The 23,200-nt window shown below is 40.1% G+C and overlaps 2 protein-coding genes across 4 annotated transcripts; one reads left to right on the top strand and one right to left on the bottom strand.

Annotated features, from left to right (window-relative positions):
* Positions 1–3,514: 3,514 nt before the first annotated feature.
* LOC109892707 (non-histone chromosomal protein HMG-14-like) lies at positions 3,515–7,128 on the bottom strand. The gene is made up of 6 exons (XM_020485433.2): positions 6,960–7,128; positions 5,357–5,383; positions 5,144–5,173; positions 5,011–5,046; positions 4,798–4,905; positions 3,515–4,471 (listed from the first exon to the last, which is right to left on the bottom strand). Exons 1-6 carry the CDS (start codon positions 6,975–6,977, stop codon positions 4,424–4,426), a joined length of 267 nt encoding a protein of 88 aa, XP_020341022.1. The 5' UTR covers positions 6,978–7,128; the 3' UTR covers positions 3,515–4,423.
* A 237-nt stretch (positions 7,129–7,365) lies between these two features.
* LOC109892708 (tail-anchored protein insertion receptor WRB) lies at positions 7,366–14,711 on the top strand. Of its 3 annotated transcripts, none has more exons than XM_020485436.2 (5): positions 7,366–7,703; positions 9,714–9,879; positions 13,194–13,261; positions 13,432–13,492; positions 14,219–14,711. In XM_020485436.2, the coding sequence occupies exons 1-5, from the start codon at positions 7,614–7,616 to the stop codon at positions 14,290–14,292; spliced, it is 459 nt and encodes a 152-aa protein (XP_020341025.1). In that variant the 5' UTR covers positions 7,366–7,613; the 3' UTR covers positions 14,293–14,711. The 3 variants fall into 3 exon arrangements, with proteins under 3 accessions (XP_020341025.1, XP_020341023.1, XP_020341024.1); XM_020485434.2 differs by having other exon boundaries at positions 7,376–7,703; positions 13,432–13,546; XM_020485435.2 differs by lacking the exon at positions 7,366–7,703 and adding an exon at positions 7,806–7,921 and having other exon boundaries at positions 13,432–13,546.
* The last annotated feature ends 8,489 nt before the right edge of the window (positions 14,712–23,200 follow it).

The following is a 23,200-nucleotide window of genomic DNA, read 5'->3' on the forward strand; positions in this document are numbered from 1 at the left end:
TGTGTACTCTGAACGCTCCGGACACGGAACGCTCTGAATTTACAAACGGACAATGCTCTGGATTTACAAACGCCCAGAGTGCACTCTGGCACTCCAGATTGAATTTACGAACACACCCCAAATCGTAAAATGTCTAGCTAGTCATTTGTTATGCTAGCAAGAGGTTGCATAGCAACAGCATCAACTTCTGGTAGACAGGTGAAGCGCTTGTACACTCAACTGAAAGGATACCGTTGGTTTACAGTATGCTAAAATGAACTAATGGTGTAGTATATACTCATTAAGTGTGTAGTATTTAGTATGGGTATTTGAACACAGCTCATGTGTGTTTGTGCTGTCGCCTAAAATAGCTGAAGTGTGTCAGTGAATGTGCTAATCTATTGATTAGTTGTGGCACTGTCTGATAGACAGATCTGTGTTAATACTACTTAAGACAGACTGTCTCAAACACGCATGCGTTGTTTTTCTCAGATTGCAATCTGAGTGTGCACATCAAGTTCAACTGAGGCTTTAGTCTGATTGAACTGTTTGGTTTCTGAAATATAATTCAATTCAATTTGAACAAATAGTCCTGTCTTATGAAATCTTATTATATGAAATAACACATATTTAGACAATCAGGCTTTGATTCCATTTGCTATTTTATATATTTTGTATATATTTGTATATTCTACATTGGATGTGATGTTTGTTCTGAAATGCAAATGATTTGACATTTAACATTGTATCTTGACTGTGTCAGAAAAGGAGGGGGTGGGATGGTAGAGAAGGCACAAATATACAGTGCCTTTGGAAAGTATTCAGACCCGTTGACTTTTGCCACATTTTGTTACTTTACAGCCGTATTCTTAAAAAAAAAGGATCTTTAGCAATCTACACACAATAAATACAAAAAATACACACATTTTTGCAAATGTATTAAAAAAAAAACAGATACCTTATTTACATAAGTATTCAGACCCTGCTATGAGACTCGAAATTGAGCTCAGTTGTGCTATTTTGTTCGTTTTTTTGCGTTTTGTGTAACTTGTTTTTTTAAACTTGTGTACATAATGTTACTGCTACCATCTCTTATGACCTGAAAATAACTTCTGGACATGAGAACAGTGAAGGATATCCTGCTTTCACTGGAACAGGCCCAGATCCACACATTTTTGCTTGAAGAAAAGAAGCAGGAAAAGGGGCCGCAGATCGGGCAGCCTTCTGAGAATCCGTAGGCAAGCGAGTAAACTCCATTTACCATCCGTTCTTCTTGCTAATGTGCAATCATTGGAAAATAATATTGATAACCTACGATTAAGATTATCCTATCAACGGGATATAAAAAAACTAACATCTTATGTTTCACCGAGATGTTGCTGAACGACGATATGGACAATATAGAGCTAGCGGGATTGTCCATGAACTGGCAGAACAGAGATGCTACCTCTGGTAAGACGAGGGGTGGGGGTGTGTGTCTATTTGTCATTAACAGCTGGTGTGCAATGTCTAATATTAAAAAAGCCTTGAGGTATTGCTTGCCTGAGGTAGAGTACCTTAGGATAAGCTGTAGACCACACTATCTACCAAGAGAGTTCTCATCTATATTATTTGTAGCTGTCTATTTACCACCACAGAACGAAGCTGGCACTAACACCGCTCTCAACCAACTCTATAACTCTCTAGGTTTTTCCAATGGTAGGGACTGGGAGACTAGTCAGGATCGAGGGAAAGATTAACGGAGCAAAGTACAGAGAGATCCTTAATGAAAACCTAATCCAGAGCCCTGAGGACCTCAAGACTGGGGCAAAGGTTCACCTTCCAACAGAACAACGACCCTAAGCACACAGCCAAGGCAACGCAGGAGTGGCTTCAGGACAAGTCTCTAAATGTCCTTGAGTGGCCCAGCCAGAGCCAAGACTTGAACCCGATTGAATATCTCTGGAGAGACGTGTAAATTGAGAGGATCTGCAGAGAACAATGGGAGAAACTCCCCAAATACAGGTGTACCGAGCTTGTAGCGTCATACCCAAGAAGACTCAAGGCTGTAATCGCTGCCAAAGGTGCTTCAACAAAGTACTGAGTTAAGGGTCTGAACACCTACGTAGATGTGATATTTCAGGTGTTTTATTATTAATACATTTGCAAAAATTCCTACAAATCTGTTTGCTTTGTCATTAGGGGGTATTGTGTGTAGATTAAAGGACAAACATTTATTTAATCAATTTTAGAATAAGGCTGTAACCTAACAATGTTGAAAAAGTGAAGGGGTCTGAATACTTTCCGAAGGCACTGTATAAGCAAAATTGAAATTAGGATTACACTGAATGTAATCTAAGGATTAGTTAAATTACCCAGCTGCCTGATCAATCCCTCAACCCAATGTGCTGGGTTGTTTTAACCCAGCTATATAGACTAATTTACCAGCAGCTGGGTCAAGCGCTTAACCCAAGGGAGAATGGTGTTTGACCAATATTGACCCACTGTAAAAAATGAATATTGGAAAAATAATATGAATTGCCGTATTAGGCATAACTCAATTTCTACCTTTTTAAGATGCCAAAATAAAAAAGACTCAGTATCCTGTTTTTGTTTTTCGGGTCGTATCAGTGCATGCATTCAACAACCTTTGGACGAAGGACTTCCACAGGGCCGCCATCTCCAAAGTTCATTCAAAAAGGCTATAATTCTGAACTGGGTTTGATTTCGTTTTTGTTTATTATTACCATTTTGTTAATCTTCTAAACTTTGATTGGTAGAAATATATTGCTGTTATAATTTGGCTCATCTAAACATCCTAAGGTCAACAGCCCCATAGTATTCACATTTCTCTCATGTAAAGTTTGTAGCTACATTCACTCTGCCAAAACAGTACACAGACACTCACCCTTCTAGATAACTTGAGAAACAGTCGAACCAGATCAAGTCAGTTAAGAACAAATTCATATTTTCAATGACAGGCTAGGAACAGTTGGTTAACTGCCTTATTCAGGTGCAGAACAGATTTGAAATTTTCTTACCTTATCAACTCTGGGATTTGATCTTGCAACATTTCGGTTACTAGTCCTATGCTCAAACCACTAAGCTACCTGCCGCCCCGATAGCCTATCTCTGGGGCTAGTTGTGAGCGGTCAATAAATTACAAATGTAAATAGGACAATATTTTCATGTTGCACATTCTTTAGTTCTCATTAAATGCTTTCAATATTTAATTATACATTTCTACAATTTATAGTAGTCGGTTTCTTGTCACTGAAATGTGAAGCTATTGACAATTTACTGATGGTCCCTCACTAGCCCCACAGCGAGAAATTATTTTTAGGGGCAGATGCGCTTTAAATGCATTTATATTTTTCACATCGAGGACAGATACTGGCTGTTGTCATGAGTCTCAAAACTGGCATGGTTTTCTTTAGCTAATGCAATATGCATTTGTGGACAACCAGACCTATTATATCTAAAATACTGCTAGTATTGACATTATTGTATGGATTCACACATCGCTGTCTATTTGGCACACAATGAGAAAAGATCAAACGATTACAACCACATTTTTATTGGTTTGTTTATACCAATCATGACACAGATACATCTATAAACAAAGAATACAAGAACTGTACACTTGTACTTGATACCTAAAACCCACATGAATATTGCTGGTTTGTGTATTTGACAGCTCAAGTGGATGTACAGTTTCTCAGCATCAAAAGGAACCATAGTCAACAGTATGTTTCACACTTATGTCATTAGCTTGGCTAAGAACAAAGAATTCCATTTACAATGTACCATTACACACTGCATATAGAAAGTTTGAAAACCCTTTTAAACAGCAGCTGTACACATTTATTGCAATGCTATCACAGAACAGAGACAAAACCAATTACACGCAATGCACAGGCCTGATAGGGAGGAACTCCAGTGCTAGGGAATAGGTTTATTAAGCAGAATGGTTAAGAAAAAAATGGCATGAGTACAATAGTTAACATACGGAACACAGCTTACAACATTCTAAAACATTTCTCATTATAAACAATAAAACTGTGTTGCCCCTTGAGGAAATCATCCCCACCACACAATACAGGTTACAAATACCGTCCCTCATATAGCCTATGGAATGTTAGTCTCTCAGGCAAGCTCTCTGTTTTGACCGGATCCTGTAAACAACATGCTAGCATGTTCTTGATGCAGCAACCTGGCCCATTCCCACCCCACGGCAAAAATAAAAACCTTTGACATTTACAATAACCGTAATTGTTCCGGAGATGTAAAAATGTGGGATGTGATGAAATCCGTCTCCAAATGTATTTGTTCCATAAAAAAATGTGTTTCTACAATCAAACTACTAAAAAACTTGCATTTAGAAAATAGTCAATAAAAATATTCCCCTGAATTGTACAAGAAAGAGGAATAGGGAGCAGTGATAAAAGATGTGGTTTGAGAGATGTTATTCTGCCGCATCTTCTTTCTGTTCAGGTTCTTCTGTGGCTGGTTCCTGAAAATCAAACAAAAATGGTTTAATTTAAAAAAATAAAATAAAAAAGAGCACCATATCATGGGGCGGCAGGGTAGCCTAGTGGTTAGAGCGTTGGACTAGTAACACGAAAGGTTGCAAATTTAAATCCCCGAGCTGACAAGGTACAAATCTGTCATTCTGCCCCTGAACAGGCAGTTAAACACACTGTTCCTAGGCTGTCATTGAAAATAAGAATTTGTTCTTAACCGACTTGCCTAGTTAAATAAAGATTTAAAAATAACAATTGGATTGTTTTTTCATTTATCTGTAAGAAGAAATACCTACATATCCCATCAGCCCCTTACCTCTTCCTCAGCTTTGGCTTCGCCATTCTCTGCAGGCGCCTCCTTCTCCTCAGGTGCAGCCTTCTTCACCTCCTTAGCCTTCTTGGGCTTGGGTACTGCCTTCTCCTTCTGTGTGTATGTATATATGTACACACACAATACCTTAAGTCCTTAACTGCACTTAATTTACAATTAAATGTACATTCAACGTGGTTAATGTCAGCACTTCCTCACCTTTGGCTTGGGCTCTGCCTTTGGAGGGGCTGGTTTCTGCAATTAAATGCATTTTAGCATGTGATTCTTAGCTGAAATTGTCTGTTTTTGGGTGCAAATGAAATGTGTCTACAAAGGTTGGTAATATACTCACATTTACCAATCTCTCAGATCTCCTCTTGGGCTGAAAAATATTTCAAAGGAAAATACCAATTGTTTAATAAAAACGGGAGCAGATTTTGACAACATGGTTGATGCTGGCCCCTGGTGGCAAAGCAACGGAATTGTACTCAACATTTACATACTTGTTAAGAACCAGTGCCTTGATAAAATACAAATAAAATTATATTTGAGTAATGTTACTAACCTCTGCTGCCTCAGCATCAGCGTTTGCCTGTGATAAAGGAGAGAGGAATGTTAGTGACAACTCAGTAGGGCAACCGTGTTAGGTGGGTTTTACTGGGGGAGGGGCAGTTTAAATGCCATTAATATTAGAGAAATTTTATAATATCTACCTCACTTGCATTGGCAATGTGAACATATACTTCTATGCCAATAAAGCCCTGTGAATTGAAATTGTGCAATCAAGTGGGCCTAAGGAGGCAACAGTGTTATGGTCACTGCCATATCTGCTTGTTTGTTCCACTTACATCATCCATAAACTATTTAATACAAATACAGTACATGTCAACTTGCTTCAGGCATTTAAGTAATGAACCAATTAACTTGCCAATAATTAGTACCCTGGGAAGAACTCAATTGCGTGCCCCGGTCTCCTTCTCAAACACCATTGGATGGAAAAAGCCCTTCTGACCTATTCCTCCAATGGGTTTTGAGAAAGGAGACCGGACGCAAAGAGTATGCAGTTGACATTTTCTCCATGCTGCTTATGCTCGCTACAGAGGGGAATCCGACTCCTCCCCCCAACGCATTCATTCGTGATAAATGGACATTTGCCAAGCAACATTTACTGTCCTCTTCGCAGACCAGCCCGTCTACTCTGCGTTCCCGCCATTCATTCGAATTTCGAACTCTCCGAGATCCTCAGCGACTCAATGGTTACAGAATCTACTAAAATCCCCAGCAACAAGAGCGGCGCTGTGATGTCGACGAATCGCCATTGCATAACTCAGAATTGTCTCGAGCAAACAACAAAATGAACGGCACACGAAAATAAAATAAAATCACAAGCAAACATTCTACACAATGTAGCGTGGCATGCGTCAACTTTTAAGCAGATTACGTTGCAACTATACATTTTGATATTGCAAAGCAAGAAAAACGTAAATGTTTGTCTTCCTCACAAGGGCAGCCATGACACACGACTTTGTGCCCTTTTTGAAGAACCCTAGAAGCCGTCTTCTGCATGTGCATACCATACCGCCCACCGAGCGTTGAACATATCCCAACAAATTAAGTTATTTGAATGATATTGCACTAAAGGATACATGTCTAAGGGATACACGGAATTCAATAAAAATGCAATGTTATACAATAAGTGCAGTCATATCTGCTTAAAAAAAGATTGATGTCACCAACTTTATTTCTGCAGAATGGCCATCTCACGACATGGCTAACTCCCTACTTCTCTTTGTCTGGCTTTAAGTAAATGTCATTTTTAAACAACCACCATGAAAAAAAAGTGACAAACCACCCAAGTTACAAGACTGGATAAGGTAAATATAAAGCACCAAGTATTTAACCAGTCTTAATTTCCGAAGAGTAAAATCACAGCGTGAAAAGATAAGACTAAGAAAACCCGCCACTTCGCAAATCAAAACAGAGTGATACATTTTAAAACTCCTGACTGCACACAGCAGCAGTGTAACAATGTTGCAGCGAAGAGGACCAAAACAACTTGCATCTGTGGCTACATTTCAACAATTGTACGTGCAAAAATAAATGCATTTAATGCAATTGTGTTTTATCTCTCAAATGACACAAAATCAATACAAAAATATTCTACTTACTTTGCTCCTTTTAGGCATGGCTGTTTTGCGTATTTGTTAAAAGAAAAAAAGAGGGCAATGTTCCAAAACGGAGCAAGAAAAATACTGTTCGGTATAAGATTCAAACAGTACGTTCTATTACAGCGTAGCGAGACGTTAATGTTCCATTGGAACAAAACTAGCTCAAACCGGATTGGATTCCACCCCCCCTATTCAATTCATTACAGCGCTAACCTGACGGACAAACCACTCTCCGCCCCTGGCCATTGATTGGCTTTAGGAGTCGTCAACACATTTTCAAATCATAGCGAGATACCTGTGTGGATATCTTTACATGCCAATCAGATCTATATTTATTTGCCTTTCGACGAGGGGTGGGAAACCACGACACCCACTCCTTATACTGTTTTGCTCATACCCTTTATGGCAAAATATTGGTTAAAACGTTAAGCTCCACATATGGAGAGATTCCCTAGTCACAATACCCCATATTATCAGAATACAAAGTAACAATGCAGTATTTTCATACACGTAAGATTTTGGGGGGAAATAAATAAAACAGGCCAACGTTACTAGGCAAAAATACAAAATTATCAGTTTTTTTTTAATCTACACGGTAGAAAGACAAGGGGGTGTGCTTCCCTAGCGACGGCTATTGTAAATAATCAAAGGAAAATGGCGACTGTGTACGTCTGGTTGCTGGTCTTAGGGTCTGTGGTCTTGTGCAACCTCGTCAAAATGTTGTTACCTTCAATTTCCTCCTATGTGAGTATGCCATTCATGTGGTAACATTGTGTAGAAATTGTAGCCCAGTTGTACCGGTAAATGTGTGTTCAAACTTTTAAATTGCGCCGGCATGTTTATCTGTAACATTTTAGCACAGAGACATGACATGACGTTCGTTCTACTGGGCGGGATTGACAAAGACCCGCCAGCAGTTAATGGCTGGTTGTGACTGTTCATCTCCCTCTCACCAAAACGATGTAATCTTCCCTATGAATCTATTTGACTTGATCCTACCTTGCTCTTTTTAGCACCATAGGTGTTTTTAGTCTAAGACATTTCCGTGATACAAGGGTAAATGCCAGATTTGGGTATGTAGTACATTTGAGTTTGAAATCTGGAAAATAACATCACGTGTATAATGGAGTCTAGCTGTGCATATCTCATGGGTTTAGTGCTATGGCAAAGTGATATTGATTCAAATGAGTGTTTTTTTCTTCCATAAGCAACATTTAAACTAATGTAAAATGTTGTCAGATCCTTAAACACCAAATCCCGTGTTGGCCACATAGTAGGCCACAGTAGCCGATAATGTTGTCATGATACCAGCATTTTGACTTCCAAGTTTAATATATACTTGACACTCGATACCTTAACAACAAAACAAGAATGCATATGAGCTAAAGTAATCGAATGGCGCTTGATCCAGACAGATAAATTCAGCTACTACTCTGTTCAATTATTGTGGATATATTGAGCTCAATATCAAATCAACTTGTATTGGTCACGTACACATATTTAGCAGATGTTATTGCGGGTGTAGTGAAATGCTTGAAATCATTATGTTAGAATTGTTTTACTTCAAAGTTTTTCTGAGACAGCCATGTATGCATGCATTCATTAATACATTATACAATACGTTTGACTTTGTTTTTACCAATATAAATACATAACAACATAATGTATTTGAATTGTACATCTGATAAACTGGGTGAATTAAGATGTAGTTTAGGGCCTATCCACAATACAAGTTAATGCATATTCAGTAGGAGTGTGTGCATGCATTAAGTTATTGAGCTTGTTTTGGCTGATTTCATTGGGCTACAGGTAACATACAATATGTTTCCCTTACATTTGGGACTTATTTGTTGTACTGATCAACAACATTTACTTAGAAGTAGCTTCTTTGATAAAAATGTGCTCTGTTGCTTTAATTATTAATGACGTCATTCAAAAGGAAAGAGGGGAGTGGCCCATCATAGCAACAGAGGCTATAGATAATCTTTGGGAGAGATTTGAGAGCGAGACCAAGACCAAATAAGTGAATTAATTCATTTTTTGGAGGCAATCAGCTTTGAAATCAGCATATTTTGTGTTATGGTTTGCATAATATCACAAAGTACTAGGGAAGTGAATTGATGTTAGCTTTAGCTGTCAGCTAGCAAGGAAAGTTAGCCTTCAAAGCTGGAAACTACTGGCATCTTCTTGCATTGTAAAGTGTTCTAGCCTGTATGGACATTGTTTTGCGAACAGTAATGAACAGTTTAAACATTTCTACATGCTGTGTCACAATATTCAAGTGTGTTAACTTCGGTGCAACATGATTGGGGAGCTAACAGAATGCAGCCCAGACTCCCAGTGCAGGCTTTTTACAGAAGTACCGAAAGTAACAACAATTCTAGTATGAACCGTTTGTCATGGATTCTAGTATAAAAAACGGCATATGTTTCGATATATCATGCAACATTAATAGCAAATAGAATACTGTCAATACAAAAGTATGTTGCCATCAAATCAATAACTGGAGAAAACACATGAATCCCTCTTAATCGGCCATTGATTAGTGCTAATTCCTGCGTTTATTTTGTGCTAACACCCTGCAGTTTGATAACATAATTATCTGTGATGATACCTTACTGCATAGTTCACTTTTAAGCAGGCTACCCCAGCCAGTCACTGCCCAGTAGTTAAGTGAATCAAAATGCAACTCGTGAATAACATGCTTAGAAACCATTAGATTTATATTTTTGGCTGTATTTTCTTCTATTGAAGCTGTCCAAAGTTTTCCAGAAGAATGTGGAAGATGAGATAGAGATGAGGGCAGTGATTCAGGCCATGAAGAAGGAGCTTTCTTCCATCAACATGATGGACGAGTTCGCCAGGTACGCACGGCTCGAGCGCAAGATCAACAAGATGACGGACAAGTTGAAGACTTATGGTAATAAGTGGACGGCATTATATCTCTGTCTCTACCCCTCAACGCTATGATTGTTTATGTACATGTTCTAGAAATGTCACACCAAAAGGCCTCACACAACACCTTATTCAACATAACCAATATAGTTTATTACAGTGCCTTGCGAAAGTATTCGGCCCCCTTGAACTTTGCAACCTTTTGCCACATTTCAGGCTTCAAACATAAAGATATAAAACTGTATTTTTTTGTGAAGAATCAACAACAAGTGGGACACAATCATGAAGTGGAACGACATTTATTGGATATTTCAAACTTTTTTAACAAATCAAAAACTGAAAAATTGGGCGTGCAAAATTAAAGAAAATTGATTTGACATACACAATCCGTGTCTCAATGCTTAAAAATCCTTCTTTACCCTGCCTCCTCCCCTTCATCTACACTGATGTGAAGTGGATTTAACAAGTGACATCAATAAGGGATCATAGACGGACCATGTGAATCCAGGTTAAAGCTATGTCATGGAAAGAGCAGGTGTTCTTAATGTATTGTACATTCCCGTGTATGTTAAGAGGAAGGGTAATTATCTGAGTGTTCATTTGGGGGGGGGGCATCTGCACAGCTGCAGCCTGTTGCCATCAGCCTTCTCGCACCTCACTCACCTTTTTTCATTTTCCCGCTATAATCTCTGGAGCCCCTGACAGTAACATAGACAGAAAGGAAAGGGGCTCCATTTCAAGAACGTGCCATTCAGCAGCACACAACTTCCACAAACCACAGTGGCGACCAAATACAGGGCCTTTATTCAGTCCAAAAGGAACTGATAAAGTGCCTTCAGAAAGTATTCACACCCCTTGACTTTTTCCACATTTTGTTGTTACAAAGTAGGATTAAAATGGATTGAATTGTTATTTATTGTCAACGATCTACACAAAATACCATTCAGAAGCACACCACTTCCACAAGTCACAAAAATAAATAATGCAAAAATAAAATACTAATATATTTTCATTAGATAAGTATTCAACTCTGAGTCAATACATGTTAGAATCACCTTTTGGCATCAATTACAGCTAAGCCGTTTTTGGTAAGTCTAAGAGCTTTGCAAACCTGGATTGTACAATATTTGCTCATTGTTCTTTGTAAAATTCAAGCTCTGTCAAGTTGGTTGTTGATCATTGCTAGTCATTTTCATGTTTTGCCATAGATTTTCATGACGCTTTTAAAGTCAAAACTGTAACTAAGCCAGGAACATTCGATGTTGTCTTAGTAAGTAACTCCAGTGTATATTTGGCTTTGCGTTTTAGGTTATTGTCCTGCTGAAAGGTGGATTTGTCTCTCAGTGCTTGTTGAAAAGCAGACTGAACCAGGTTTTGTTTCAGGACTTTGTCTGTGCTTAGCTCTGTTCCTTTTCTTTTCATCCTAAAAAAAACTCCCTAGTCTTTGCCAATGGCAAGCACATAAAATTATGCAGCCACCACCATGCTTGAAAATATGAAGAGTGGTATTCAGTGATGTGTTTTGTTGGATCTGCCCCAAGCATAATGCTTTGTATTCAGGACAAAAAGTTAATTTATTTCCCAAATTTTTTTGCAGTATGTGTAACCTTTTATTTAACTAGGCAAGTCAGTTAAGAACAAATTCTTATTTACAATGACAGTCTACCCTGGACAATGCTGGGCCAATTGCGTGCCGCACTATGGGACTCCCAATCACGGCCGGATGTAATGCAGCCTGGATTCGAACCAGGACTGCAGTGACGCTTCTTGCAACGAGTATGGTGTGCCTTAGACCGCTGCGCCACTCGGGAGCCCTGTCGTGCCTTATTGCAGGATGCATGTTTTGGAATATTGGAATTCTTTTCACACTGTCATTTAGGTTATTATTGTGTACTACTATGTTATTGATCCATTATTGATCCATCCTCAGTTTTCTCCTGTCACAACTCTAACTGGTTTAAAATCACCATTGGCCTCATGGTGAAATCCCTGTGCAGTTTCCTTCCTCTTTGTCAACTGAGTTAGGAAGGATGCCTGTATCTTTGTAATGACTGGGTGTATTGATACACCATCCAAAGTGTAATTAATAGAGATGCGGTAGTCATTAATGTTAAACACCTATATTGCACACAGTTAGTACATGCAATTTATTATGTGACTTGTTAAGCACATTTGTACTCCCGAAGTTATTTAGGCATGCCATAACAAAGGGGTTGAATACTTAATAATAATAACTCAAGACATTTCAGCGTTTCATTTTTTAATTAATTTGTAAACATTTCTAAAAACATCATTCCACTTCGACATAATGGAGTATTGTTTGTAGATCAGTGACATAACATCTAAATGTAATCCATTCTAAATTCAGGCTGTAACACATCAATGTGGGAAAAAAGTAAATACTTTTTGAAGGCACTGTATATACTCGTAGAGGCCATTTTAAGTAGTTCGTACTACACTCCGTTGACATTTAGTTTAAGGGTAGAATGTGCTGTATTGGCTGCATATTCCTGTTCTCACTGGAGTCACAGTAACTCTACCACACCACCTATCATTTCAAATTCATAGTCCAAGGACAATGGCACAGGGAAATAATGCTTTGTAGAAATGTTCATATCTTTAGGGTAGTTGGCTAAAGTGATTAAGTGAATGCAGCTATCGGTGTGAATCCATGGAGGGTTTTGAATTATAAATCTCCCATAATCCTCAGGGTAGAGCTGGTGGAGGATGAATGAAGATAAAGGTGACCTTGACGTCAGACACTTCCAGTGGCTTGACCAAAGCTTCTTTGGGGAGGGGCAACACTTCTGCTGACCTCTCTGTCACTGTCTCGCTCAACTCCTAACCAGTTGTTGTACAGTCTCACCTGCTAGCCTTAAAGACAGTTTGGAACAGTTTGTGTATATATATTATGACTATAGTTTTTGTTTGTTTTGGTCTTCGTCAAGGGTTTTCTCAGCTGTTCGTGCACACAAATGTTTCTAGTGGCAAGCCAAAGTTTGTAGCCGAAGTCTATGCCCCTTCGTCGGTGATTGGTCAACAGTAGGGATTCTTCAATGAAGTGTTTGTGGTCATTCATCGAGAGACAAATCGGTTTCACCGACTTCTCTTTACCTCAAGAAATGCTTTTGTGTGCATGAACAGCTGAAGAAACCCTTGCCGAAGACCAAAACGTCACATAATGCCATCATAATATATGCACAAACTGTTCCAAACTGTTTCGGATGGGAAGCCTGCGGACACCTTTACAGTCCCATTGTGACAAATTGTCTCTGTGTGGAAACCACACCCAGTCGTCAGTTTGTTGTCTGAAGTTTGCATTTTCCTTTCTTCCCTCAGTTAAATCCAGAACTGGTCAGCAGACCAAAATCAAATGGGTCGTCAACATAGTGTATTATATTCTGCAGGTAGGTGAAGTAGAGCAGATTTATTATTATTATTTTTTACATTTATTGGTATATTTTCATAGTAGCTCGGATTATTTCATAATCCTGCAATAGGACACTATGCAAATATTTAATCGAGATTTGGGACTGGGGATGATGACTGACCCCCCCCCCCCTTCCGTCTCTCCAAGGCTGTGCTGATGATCTCTCTGATCTGGAAATACTATGCTGACCCAGTGACGGTCTTGCCCAGTAAGTGGATTTCTCCTCTAGAGCGAATGGTGGCCTTCCCATCTGGAGTAGCAGGTAAAACAGATTACAGCGCCTGCCCTGAGAGGGGCTCTAACACCAGTAGGGGTTGCGGCTCAAATGCCACCCTATTCCCTATATTGTGCACTACTTTTAACCAAAGGACACTCTTCAAAGTAGTGAATTAGATAGGGAATAGAGTGCTATTTCAGACACACAGGGATATTTCAGGATAACAGAACTTACTGTACAGTGTATAGCCTACACTACTTTGCACCTGTAGCTTCCTTTAGGTGTGCAGATAGCTCTACTGTTTATATAAATGAACAGTAATGGAGGTAAATGAGGATTGTATTAGTGCTATTCAATCCATTCAACTCAATCCATTCAACTCAATGTCTGTTTTGTTTTAAAGCTCAAAGAGAGCAGAATGAATACCAGTTCCCTCATCTTTAAAGAGTAATTTTTGAGCAGATGTTTCCTCAGCTCTATTTAAACCCAAAAGTATGTTTCTCTAAGAACAGTAATACCTATGGATCACTTCTAAATCCCTGCCTGTGGATTTGTCACATTTTTATGATTTAAATTGTTTGGCTTGATCTGTGATTGAGAATCTTGATCGTTTACAATTTTAAATGAGGTTAGATGACATTGATCTGGTCTCTGGATCTGGATCTAAACGGTAATATAATGATTATTCATTCACCTGCTCTTGTGCCTGTGTTTCAGGTGGTGTTGGAATCACATGCTGGCTCGTTGTTTGTAACAAGGTAGTGGCTATAATTCTCCAAGCGGTGGCTTGACAGCCTAAACTTGACTGTCTACTTTGAGACCAAATTATGCAATTGTTGTTGCTATTTAGTTCAATTTAATGAGAAGATTTGTAAATATTTTTCATACACTGGCCTTGATATTTAAATGTTTTGTGTTGAGACTGTTTCTTTTTTTTTGTTTCACTGCATTTTGATAAACCAGCAGGGTTGTTTTGTTGCATTTTCTTTCTTTCCAAATCCATTCCTCTTCATGAAACTAGTGTGAAAAATTGTGGCTTAATACTTTGGTTACAATTTGTTCGTATTCTGAAGGATTCAAGCCATATCATTATTTTACCTACATGACAGTGTTCTGCTTTCCATTTGTGTTTGTCGGTTGCCTACTTTTCTAACCCTCTTCCAGAATTATTCTTGTGGTTGACATATCAATAAAAACATGCCAAACATTATTTGTGCCTGGATTTATAAGTTAAGACATACAGTACCTTTCAAGGATAAATGTCACAGAAGGTTAAGGCTGTTATAGAAAGTGCAAGGTCAACCTCTAGCTAGTCTATTCTAAATTAGATGCCGATCGGAAAGTGAATCAAAACTCACGCAGTAGGCCTACACGAAATATACTTTTTTTTAAAAGTGTTTCGACACTGAACAAAAATATAAATGCAACAATTTCAAAGATTTGCCTGAGTTACAGTTCATAAAATAAAAAATAAACGTCCCTTTTTCAGGACCCTGTCTTTCAAAGATAATTTGTAAAAATCCTAATAACTTCACAGATCTTCATTGTAAAGGGTTTAAACACTGTTTCCCATGCTTGTTCAATGAACCATAAACAATTAATGAACATGCACCTGTGGAACGGTCGTTAAGACACTAACAGCTTACAGACGGTAGGCAATTAAGGTCACAGTTATGAAAACTTAGGACACTAAAGAGGCCTTTCTACATTTGAAAATCACACCCGTGGAACAGGTACAGGATGGCAACAACAACTGCCCATGTTTACACCAGGAATGCACAATCCCTCCATCAGTGCTCAGACTGTCCGCAATTGGCTGAGAGAGGCTGGACTGAGGACTTGTAGGCCTGTTGTAAGGCAGGTCCTCACCAGACAACACCGGCAACAACATTGACTATGGGCACAAACCCACCATCGCTGGACCAGACAGGACTGGCAAAAAGTGCTCTTCACTGATGAGTTGCGGTTTTGTCTCACCAGGGGTGATGGTTGGATTCACGTTTATCGTCGAAGGAATGAACGTTACACCGAGGCCTGTATTCTGGAGTGGGATCGATTTGGAGGTGGAGGGTCCGTCATGGTCTGGGTCGGTGTGTCACAGCATCATCGGACTGAGCTTGTTGTCATTGCAGGCAATCTCAACGCTGTGTGCTACAGGGAAGACATCCTACTCCCTCATGTGGTACCCTTTCTGCAGGCTCATCCTGGCATGACAATGCCACCAGCCATGCTGCTCGTTCTGTGCATGATTTCTTGCAAGACAGGAATGTCAGTATTTTTTGTCATGGCCAACGAAGAACCCGGATCTCATTCCCGTTGAACACGGCTGAGACCTTTTGGATCGGAGGGCTAGGGCCATTCCCCCCAGAAGTGCCCGGGAACTTGCAGGTGCCTTGGTGGAAGAGTGGGGTAACATCTCACAGCAAGAACTGGCGAATCTGGTACAGTCCATGAGGAGGAGATGCACTGTAGTACTTAATGCAGCTGGTGGGCACACCAGATATTGACTGTTACTTTTGAATTTGACCCCCCCCCCCCCCCATTTGTTCAGGGTCACATTATTCTATTTCTGTTAGTCACATGTCTGTGGAACTTGTTCAGTTTATATCTCAGTTGTTGAATCTTGTTATGTTCATACAAATATTTATACATATTAAGTTTGCTAAAAATAAATGCAGTTGACAGTGAGGGGACGTTTCTTTTTTTTGCTGAGTTTATATAGTTTGGAAGTGTGACTGGACAGGGGCTCAGCCATAGGTGGGCCTGGGAGGGCATAGGCCCACCCACCTAGGAGCCAGGCCCAGCCAATCTAAATGAGTTTTTCCCCATAAATGGGCTTTATTACAGACAAATACTCATCAGCTGTCTACTCTCAGACAATCCCGCAGGTGAAGAAGCCAGATGTGGAGGTCCTGGGCAGGCTTGGTTACACGGTGTCTGTGGGTTGTGATGCCGGTTTGACATCTGAAATGATTATCGTAGAGAAATTAACATTCAATTCTCTGCCAACAGCTCTGGTGAACATTTCTGCAGTCAGCATGGCAATTGCACACTCACTCAACTTGAGACATCTGTGGCATTGTGTTGTGTGACAAAACTGCACATTTTACAGTTGCCTTTTATTGTCCCCAGCACAAGGAGCACCTGCATAATGATCATGCTGATTAATCAGCTTCTTGATATGCCATGTGTCGGCTGGATGGATTATCTTGGCAAAGGAGAAATGCTCACTAACAGGGTTGTAAAACAAATTGGGGCACCTTTTTGTATAGAGAAATAGCTCATGAAATATGGGACCAACACTTTACATATTGCATTTATATTTTTGTTCAGTATAGAAGCTACCTGTAAAAACTGCTGAGATGACTGACTGCTGAAACCAGCAGAACCTGTGGTTTTCCATGAGTTCTGCTCCACTAAGAACCGCTACTTAAATTCGATTACTGACTGGTGCCAGAATAACAACCTATCCCTCAACATAATAAAGACAAGGGAGATGATTGTGGACTACAGGAAAAGGAGGACCGACCATGCACCCATTCTCATCGACGGGGCTGTAGTGGAGCAGGTTGAGAGCTTCAAGTTCCTTGGTGTCCACATCACCAACAAACTAGAATGGTCCAAACACACCAAGACAGTCATGAAGAGGGCACTACAAAACATATTCCCCCTCAGGAGACTGAAAAGATTTGGCATTTGTCCTGAGATCCTCAAAAGGTTCTACAGCTGCAGCATCGAGAGCATCCTGACTAGTTGCATCACTGCCTGGTACGGCAACTGCTCGGCCTCTGACCGCAAGGAACTACAGAGGGTAGTGCGTACGGCCCAGTACATCACCCCACCAATAGCCTCGCTACTGTTATTTTACTGTTTCATTTTTTAAAATGTCTTTATCTGTCTATTGTTTACCTAATACCTATTTTTAACTTAAAAACTGCGCTGTTGGTGAGGGCTTGTAAGTAAGCATTTCACTGTAAGATCTACTGTTGTATTCGGCGCACATGACAAACTTTGATTTAATATGATTACAATAGAAAATGAATAAACAATGTTAAAGGGGCAATCTGCAGTTGCTACAGTGCATTCAGAAAGTATTCAGGACTATTTTGTTACATTACAGCCTTATTCTACAATGGATTAAATAAATAAAATAAACATTTCTTCAATCTATACACAATATCCCATAATGACAAAGCAAAAACATTTTATTTTTATTTTGCAGATGTATAAAATAAACGGAAATATCACTTTTACATAAGTATTCAGACTCTGACGCTACAAGCTTAGCACACCTGTATTTGGGGTGTTTCTCTCATTCTTCTCTGCAGATCCTCCCAAGCTCTGTCAGGTTGGATGGGAAGTGTCGCTGCACAGATATTTTCAGGTCTCTCCAGAGATGTTCGATCGGGGCAAATTCTGAGCTCGGGCTGGGCCAATCAAGGACATTCAGAGACTTGTCCTGAAGCTACTCTTGGGTTGTCTTGGCTGTATGCTAATGGTCGTGGTCCTGTTGGAAGGTGAACCTTCGCCCCAGTCAGTTTCTGAGCGCTCTGGATATGTAAAAAAAAAAATCAAGGATCTCTCTGTACTTTGCTCCGTTCATCTTTCCCTCGATCCTGACTAGTCTCCCAGTCCCTGCCGCTGAAACAAATCCCCACAGCATGATGCTGGCACCACCATAGGGATGGTGCCAGTTTTCCTTCAGACGTGCCGCTTGACATTCAGGTCAAAAAGTTCAATCTTAATTTCATCAGACCAGAGAATATTGTTTCTCATGGTCTGAGAGTCCTTTGGGTGCCTTTTGGCAAACTTTAGGCGGGCTTGTTATGTGCCTTTTTACTGAAGAGTGGCTTCCGTCTGGCCACTCTACCATAAAGTCTGATTGGGGGATACCTAGTCAGTTGTACAACTGAAATGTGTCTTCCGCATTTAACAAGACCCCTCCTGAATCAATTGACATCCACGTCTTCTGTGCCTGGGGAACAGTGGGCTAACTGCCTTGCTCAGGGGCAGAACGACAGATTTATTTACCTGGTCAGCTCAGGGATTTAATCCAACAACCTTTCGGTTTCTGGCCCACTGGTCTAACCACTAGGCTACCTGCCGTCCCAGTGGGTAGGCTTTGGAGATTATGTGAAAATGATCAGACCAAAGGCATAACAGTTCACCTGACACAAGACTGAATCCAAACATTACTGTTGATTTTATGTGCATTTTACATTTTACTGTACCTTTCACAGTATTTGTCAATAATGAAATCTGAAAATACTCTGGATACATTCAGTAATATGATCAGAATATTCATTGAAATTACAAGGGTTTGAGGGAGAGGTCTAACTGGTGTCTCCAAGTGGCCACACACCTCCAAACTGTGCGCAGTTCCAAAATAATTTCAATGTGCTTTTATGACTCAAGGAAAGAGCCTTCAACTATAAGGTGCTGTTTTGAGCTCTCCTAGCTTTGCCATTAAGGAACTGAAGCAAGCACACTTGTTTTTGTTTATTTGATATTACAATCCTCAATGTCTCATCTTTCAGAACTCATTTCCCTCAATCAGCCAACAACAAATGTGCAAAAGTATCCCAATTAGCGAGAGGGATGAGGGCATCTTTTTGTTGCGTGCGGTGCTCAAGTTTATATTGGCTGTCAGTCAAAACTCATACATCGCTGTGAAGCGGAGAACCTGAGCTCTGACATCATGTAGGACCTACTGTCTAGCATGTTACTGTACAGCCACTGCATTCCAATTTAGGCACATATCAATGACAAAATCTGCCATTTTCAACCCGTAAACGGGATGACTGGCAAAGGGCTACCAAATGTGCCGTTTTAACATATGGAGACACTGGTATTGTGCTGGAGATAATGAAAATGAGGTTCAAAAGTGGTGGTTTTGCCATTTAAAGCATTATGTGTGTTTGAGTGTTAGGAATGTGTGTGTTTTGTACTCTGTGGATCAATGTAGTGGTGACCGAGACGAACAAGAAGGTAATAAATTCTATTAAATGGGGAGAGATGCCAAAAGAACAGACACAACTAGGGCAATATTTCATATTTTTTCTTCTTTATTTCACCTTTATTTAACCAGGTTGGCCAGTTGAGAACAAGTACTCATCTACAACTGCGACCTGGCCAAGATAAAGCAAAGCAGTGCGACACAAACAACACAGAGTTACACATGGAGTAAACAAACGTGCAGTCAGTAACACAATAAAAATAAATTATATACAGTGTATGCAAATGTAGTAAGATTAGGGAGGTAAGGCAATAAATAGGCCAAATTACAATTTAGCACTAACACTGAAGTGATAGATGTGCAGAAGATGAATATGCAAGTAGAGATACTGGGGTGCAAAGGAGCAAACAAAATAAATAACAGTCTGGGGATTAGGGAGTTGGGTGGGCTTTTTACAGATGGGCTGTGTACAGGTGCAATGATCGGTAAGCTTGGGTTGTGCCGTGGCAGAGATCTTTGTGGGCTATTCTCGGCCTTGTCTCAGGATGGTAAGTTGGTGGTTGAAGATATCCCTCTAGTGGTGTGGGGGCTGTTCTTTGGCAAAGCGGGTGGGGTTATATCCTTCCTGTTTGGCCCTGTCCGGGGGTGTCATTGGATGGGGCCACAGTGTCTCCTGACCCCTCCTGTCTCAGCCTCCAGTATTTATGCTGCAGTAGTTTATGTGTCGGGGGGCTAGGGTCAGTTTGGTATATCTGGAGTACTTCTCCTGTCCTATCCGGTGTCCTGTGTGAATTCTATTTTTTATTTTATTTATTTCACCTTTATTTAACCAGGTAGGAAAGTTGAGAACAAGTTCTCATTTACAATTGCGACCTGGCCAAGATAAAGCAAAGCAGTTTGACACATACAACGACACAGAGTTACACATGGAGTAAAACAAACATACAGTCAATAATACAGTATAAACAAGTCTATATACGATGTGAGCAAATGAGGTGAGATAAGGGAGGTAAAGGCAAAAAAAGGCCATTGTGGCAAAGTAAATACATTATAGCAAGTAAAACACTGGAATGGTAGATTTGCAGTGGAAAAATGTGCAAAGTAGAAATACAAATAATGGGGTGCAAAGGAGCAAAATAAATAAATAAAATAAATACAGTAGGGAAAGAGGTAGTTGTTTGGGCTAAATTATAGGTGGGCTATGTACAGGTGCAGTAATCTGTGAGCTGCTCTGACAGTTGGTGAGGGAGATAAGTGTTTCCAGTTTGAGAGATTTTTGTAGTTCGTTCCAGTCGTTGGCAGCAGAGAACTGGAAGGAGAGGCGGCCAAAGAAAGAATTGGTTTTGGGGGTGACCAGAGAGATATACCTGCTGGAGCGCGTGCTACAGGGGGGTGATGCTATGGTTCAATTTAAGTATGCTCTCTCTAATTCTCTCTTTCTTTCTCTCTCTCGGAGGACCTGAGCCCTAGGACCATGCCTCAGGACTACCTGACATGATGACTCCTTGCTGTCCCCTGTCCACCTGGCCGTGCTGCTGCTCCAGTTTCAACTGTTCTGCCTGTGATTATTATTATTTGACCATGCTTGTCATTTATGAACATTTGAACATCTTGGCCATGTTCTGTTATAATCTCCACCCGGCACAGCCAGAAGAGGACTGGCCACCCCTCATAGCCTGGTTCCTCTCTAGGTTTCTTCCTAGGTTTTGGCCTTTCTAGGGAGTTTTTCCTAGCCACCATGCTTCTACACCTGCATTGCTTGCTGTTTGGGGTTTTAGGCTGGGTTTCTGTACAGCACTTTGAGATATCAGCTGATGTACGAAGGGCTATATAAATAAATTGGATTTGATTTGATTTAAGATGCTCTGACAGCTGATGCTTAAAGTTAGTGAGGGAGATATGACTCCAGCTTTAGTGATTTTTACAATTCCTTCCAGTATTTGGCAGCAGAGAACTGGAAGGAAAGGCGGCCAAAGTAGGAGTTGGCTTTGGGGATGACCAGTGAAATATACCTGCTGGAGCGTGTGCTACGGGTTGGTGCTGCTATGGTGACCAGTGAGCTGAGATAAGGCGGGGCTTTACCTAGCAAAGACTTATAGATGACCTGGAACCAGTGGGTTTGGCGACGAATATGAAGCGAGGGCCAGCCAACAAGAGCATACAGGTTGCAGTGGTGGGTGGTATATGGGGCTTTGGTGACAAAACGGATGGCACTGGGATAGATTAAATCCAATTTGCTGAGTAGAGTGTTGGAGGCTATTTTGTAAATTACATCACCGAAGTCAAGGATCTGTAACATAGTCCGTTTTATGAGGATATGTTTGGTAGCATGAGTGAAGGAGGCTTTGTTGCGAAATAGGAAGTCGATTCTAGATGTATTTTTGATTGGAGATGCTTGATGTGAGTCTGGAAGGAGAGTTTACAGTCTAACCAGACACCTAGGTATTAACCTAGGCATACAGTATACTGTAATGTTTATCAGCTGTTTTGTATCTGGCTGATCTTTTTTGCCACAAATGAGCCATTTCATTCAAATGAAATATTTTGCAAACTTGCTCTAGCCTTTGTCTGGAGTTTAAAGTGTACATTTTTAGTAGATACACTACAAGACAATTAGTATGGGACAAAAGGCTTCTATAGGCCACCGCCTATAGGTAAGGAAAATGTTAGGGTTACCTAAAAGGCTATCCTGACCTGCTACAAAAAATAACTCCTAGTCACAACCCAGCTTGTTATCGGTGAAACAACAAACTTGCAAAAGAGGCCAGAAGCAGAATGGTAGGAAGATATTTAAGGAGAAGTCAAGCCATCGGAGACAATGGATAAATGTTGAAGGGTTACAACTTATGATCTAGATAACATCGGAGCAGGAGGACCTTTAATTGAGAAGAAGGCTGTAATGATCCCTCAGAACCAACATACAGCCAGATTCAGCAGACTTCCAGGGCATGACCTACCGCGCCTCCCTCACGCCACTACCTATTTTCTGTTTTCATGCTTGTCTGCTTTCCTTTCTCCCTATACAATATCAGCTGTGTCTGGACACATTCCAAGGTCTCTATATGTCACCCTGTCCTTTACGTCACAGATATAAAAGCCTGTCTGGACTCCATTTTGGCTGCCACCTTCATGCAATTCCTGTTTTATTTATGTTAATGGTACTGGGCCATTGACATCATCATAGTGCGATGTACTGTCAGTTTCAATATGCTGTAGAGGCCTATTCAGCAAAAACATATACTTGATAACAATGTATGGGTATTTCATTACCAAAGAAACTAAGCTTTATGTGGAACAATGATCTAATTTTAAACAGATTAATCACATTTATGTTGTATTACATGCTGCAAGCTCAGCTAAAATATGTGACTAGACAAAAATATGTGACTAGTTTTAGCACCATCATGTGGTTATTAATACTCAATTTATGAAATTGAAGTATTCTACATCTGCAGAGAATCTATAATTTTGTCCCATTTGGATGGGAGCTATGTTTCTATATGTAAACTCTGTTGTAGTACACTTTCCTGCCAAAGCTTGGAGCTACAGATGAACAATGACAGACAGATGGGGTTCTTGTTTCTCCTACCCACAGGGGAGGTAGGATCCACCAGATGTCGCCCTAGTATGTTCAGATATGGTCTCTATACTCCATTGTACAAAAAGGCAAGGATATGTTGTCCATTTATTTGCTATCATTTTAAATGGAGAAGCTATTCTGTCTCTTTTCATAATTAAATTAT

The sequence above is a fragment of the Oncorhynchus kisutch genome, linkage group LG6 (genome assembly GCF_002021735.2).
Source record: "Oncorhynchus kisutch isolate 150728-3 linkage group LG6, Okis_V2, whole genome shotgun sequence".
Taxonomy (NCBI): Eukaryota; Metazoa; Chordata; class Actinopteri; order Salmoniformes; family Salmonidae; genus Oncorhynchus; species Oncorhynchus kisutch.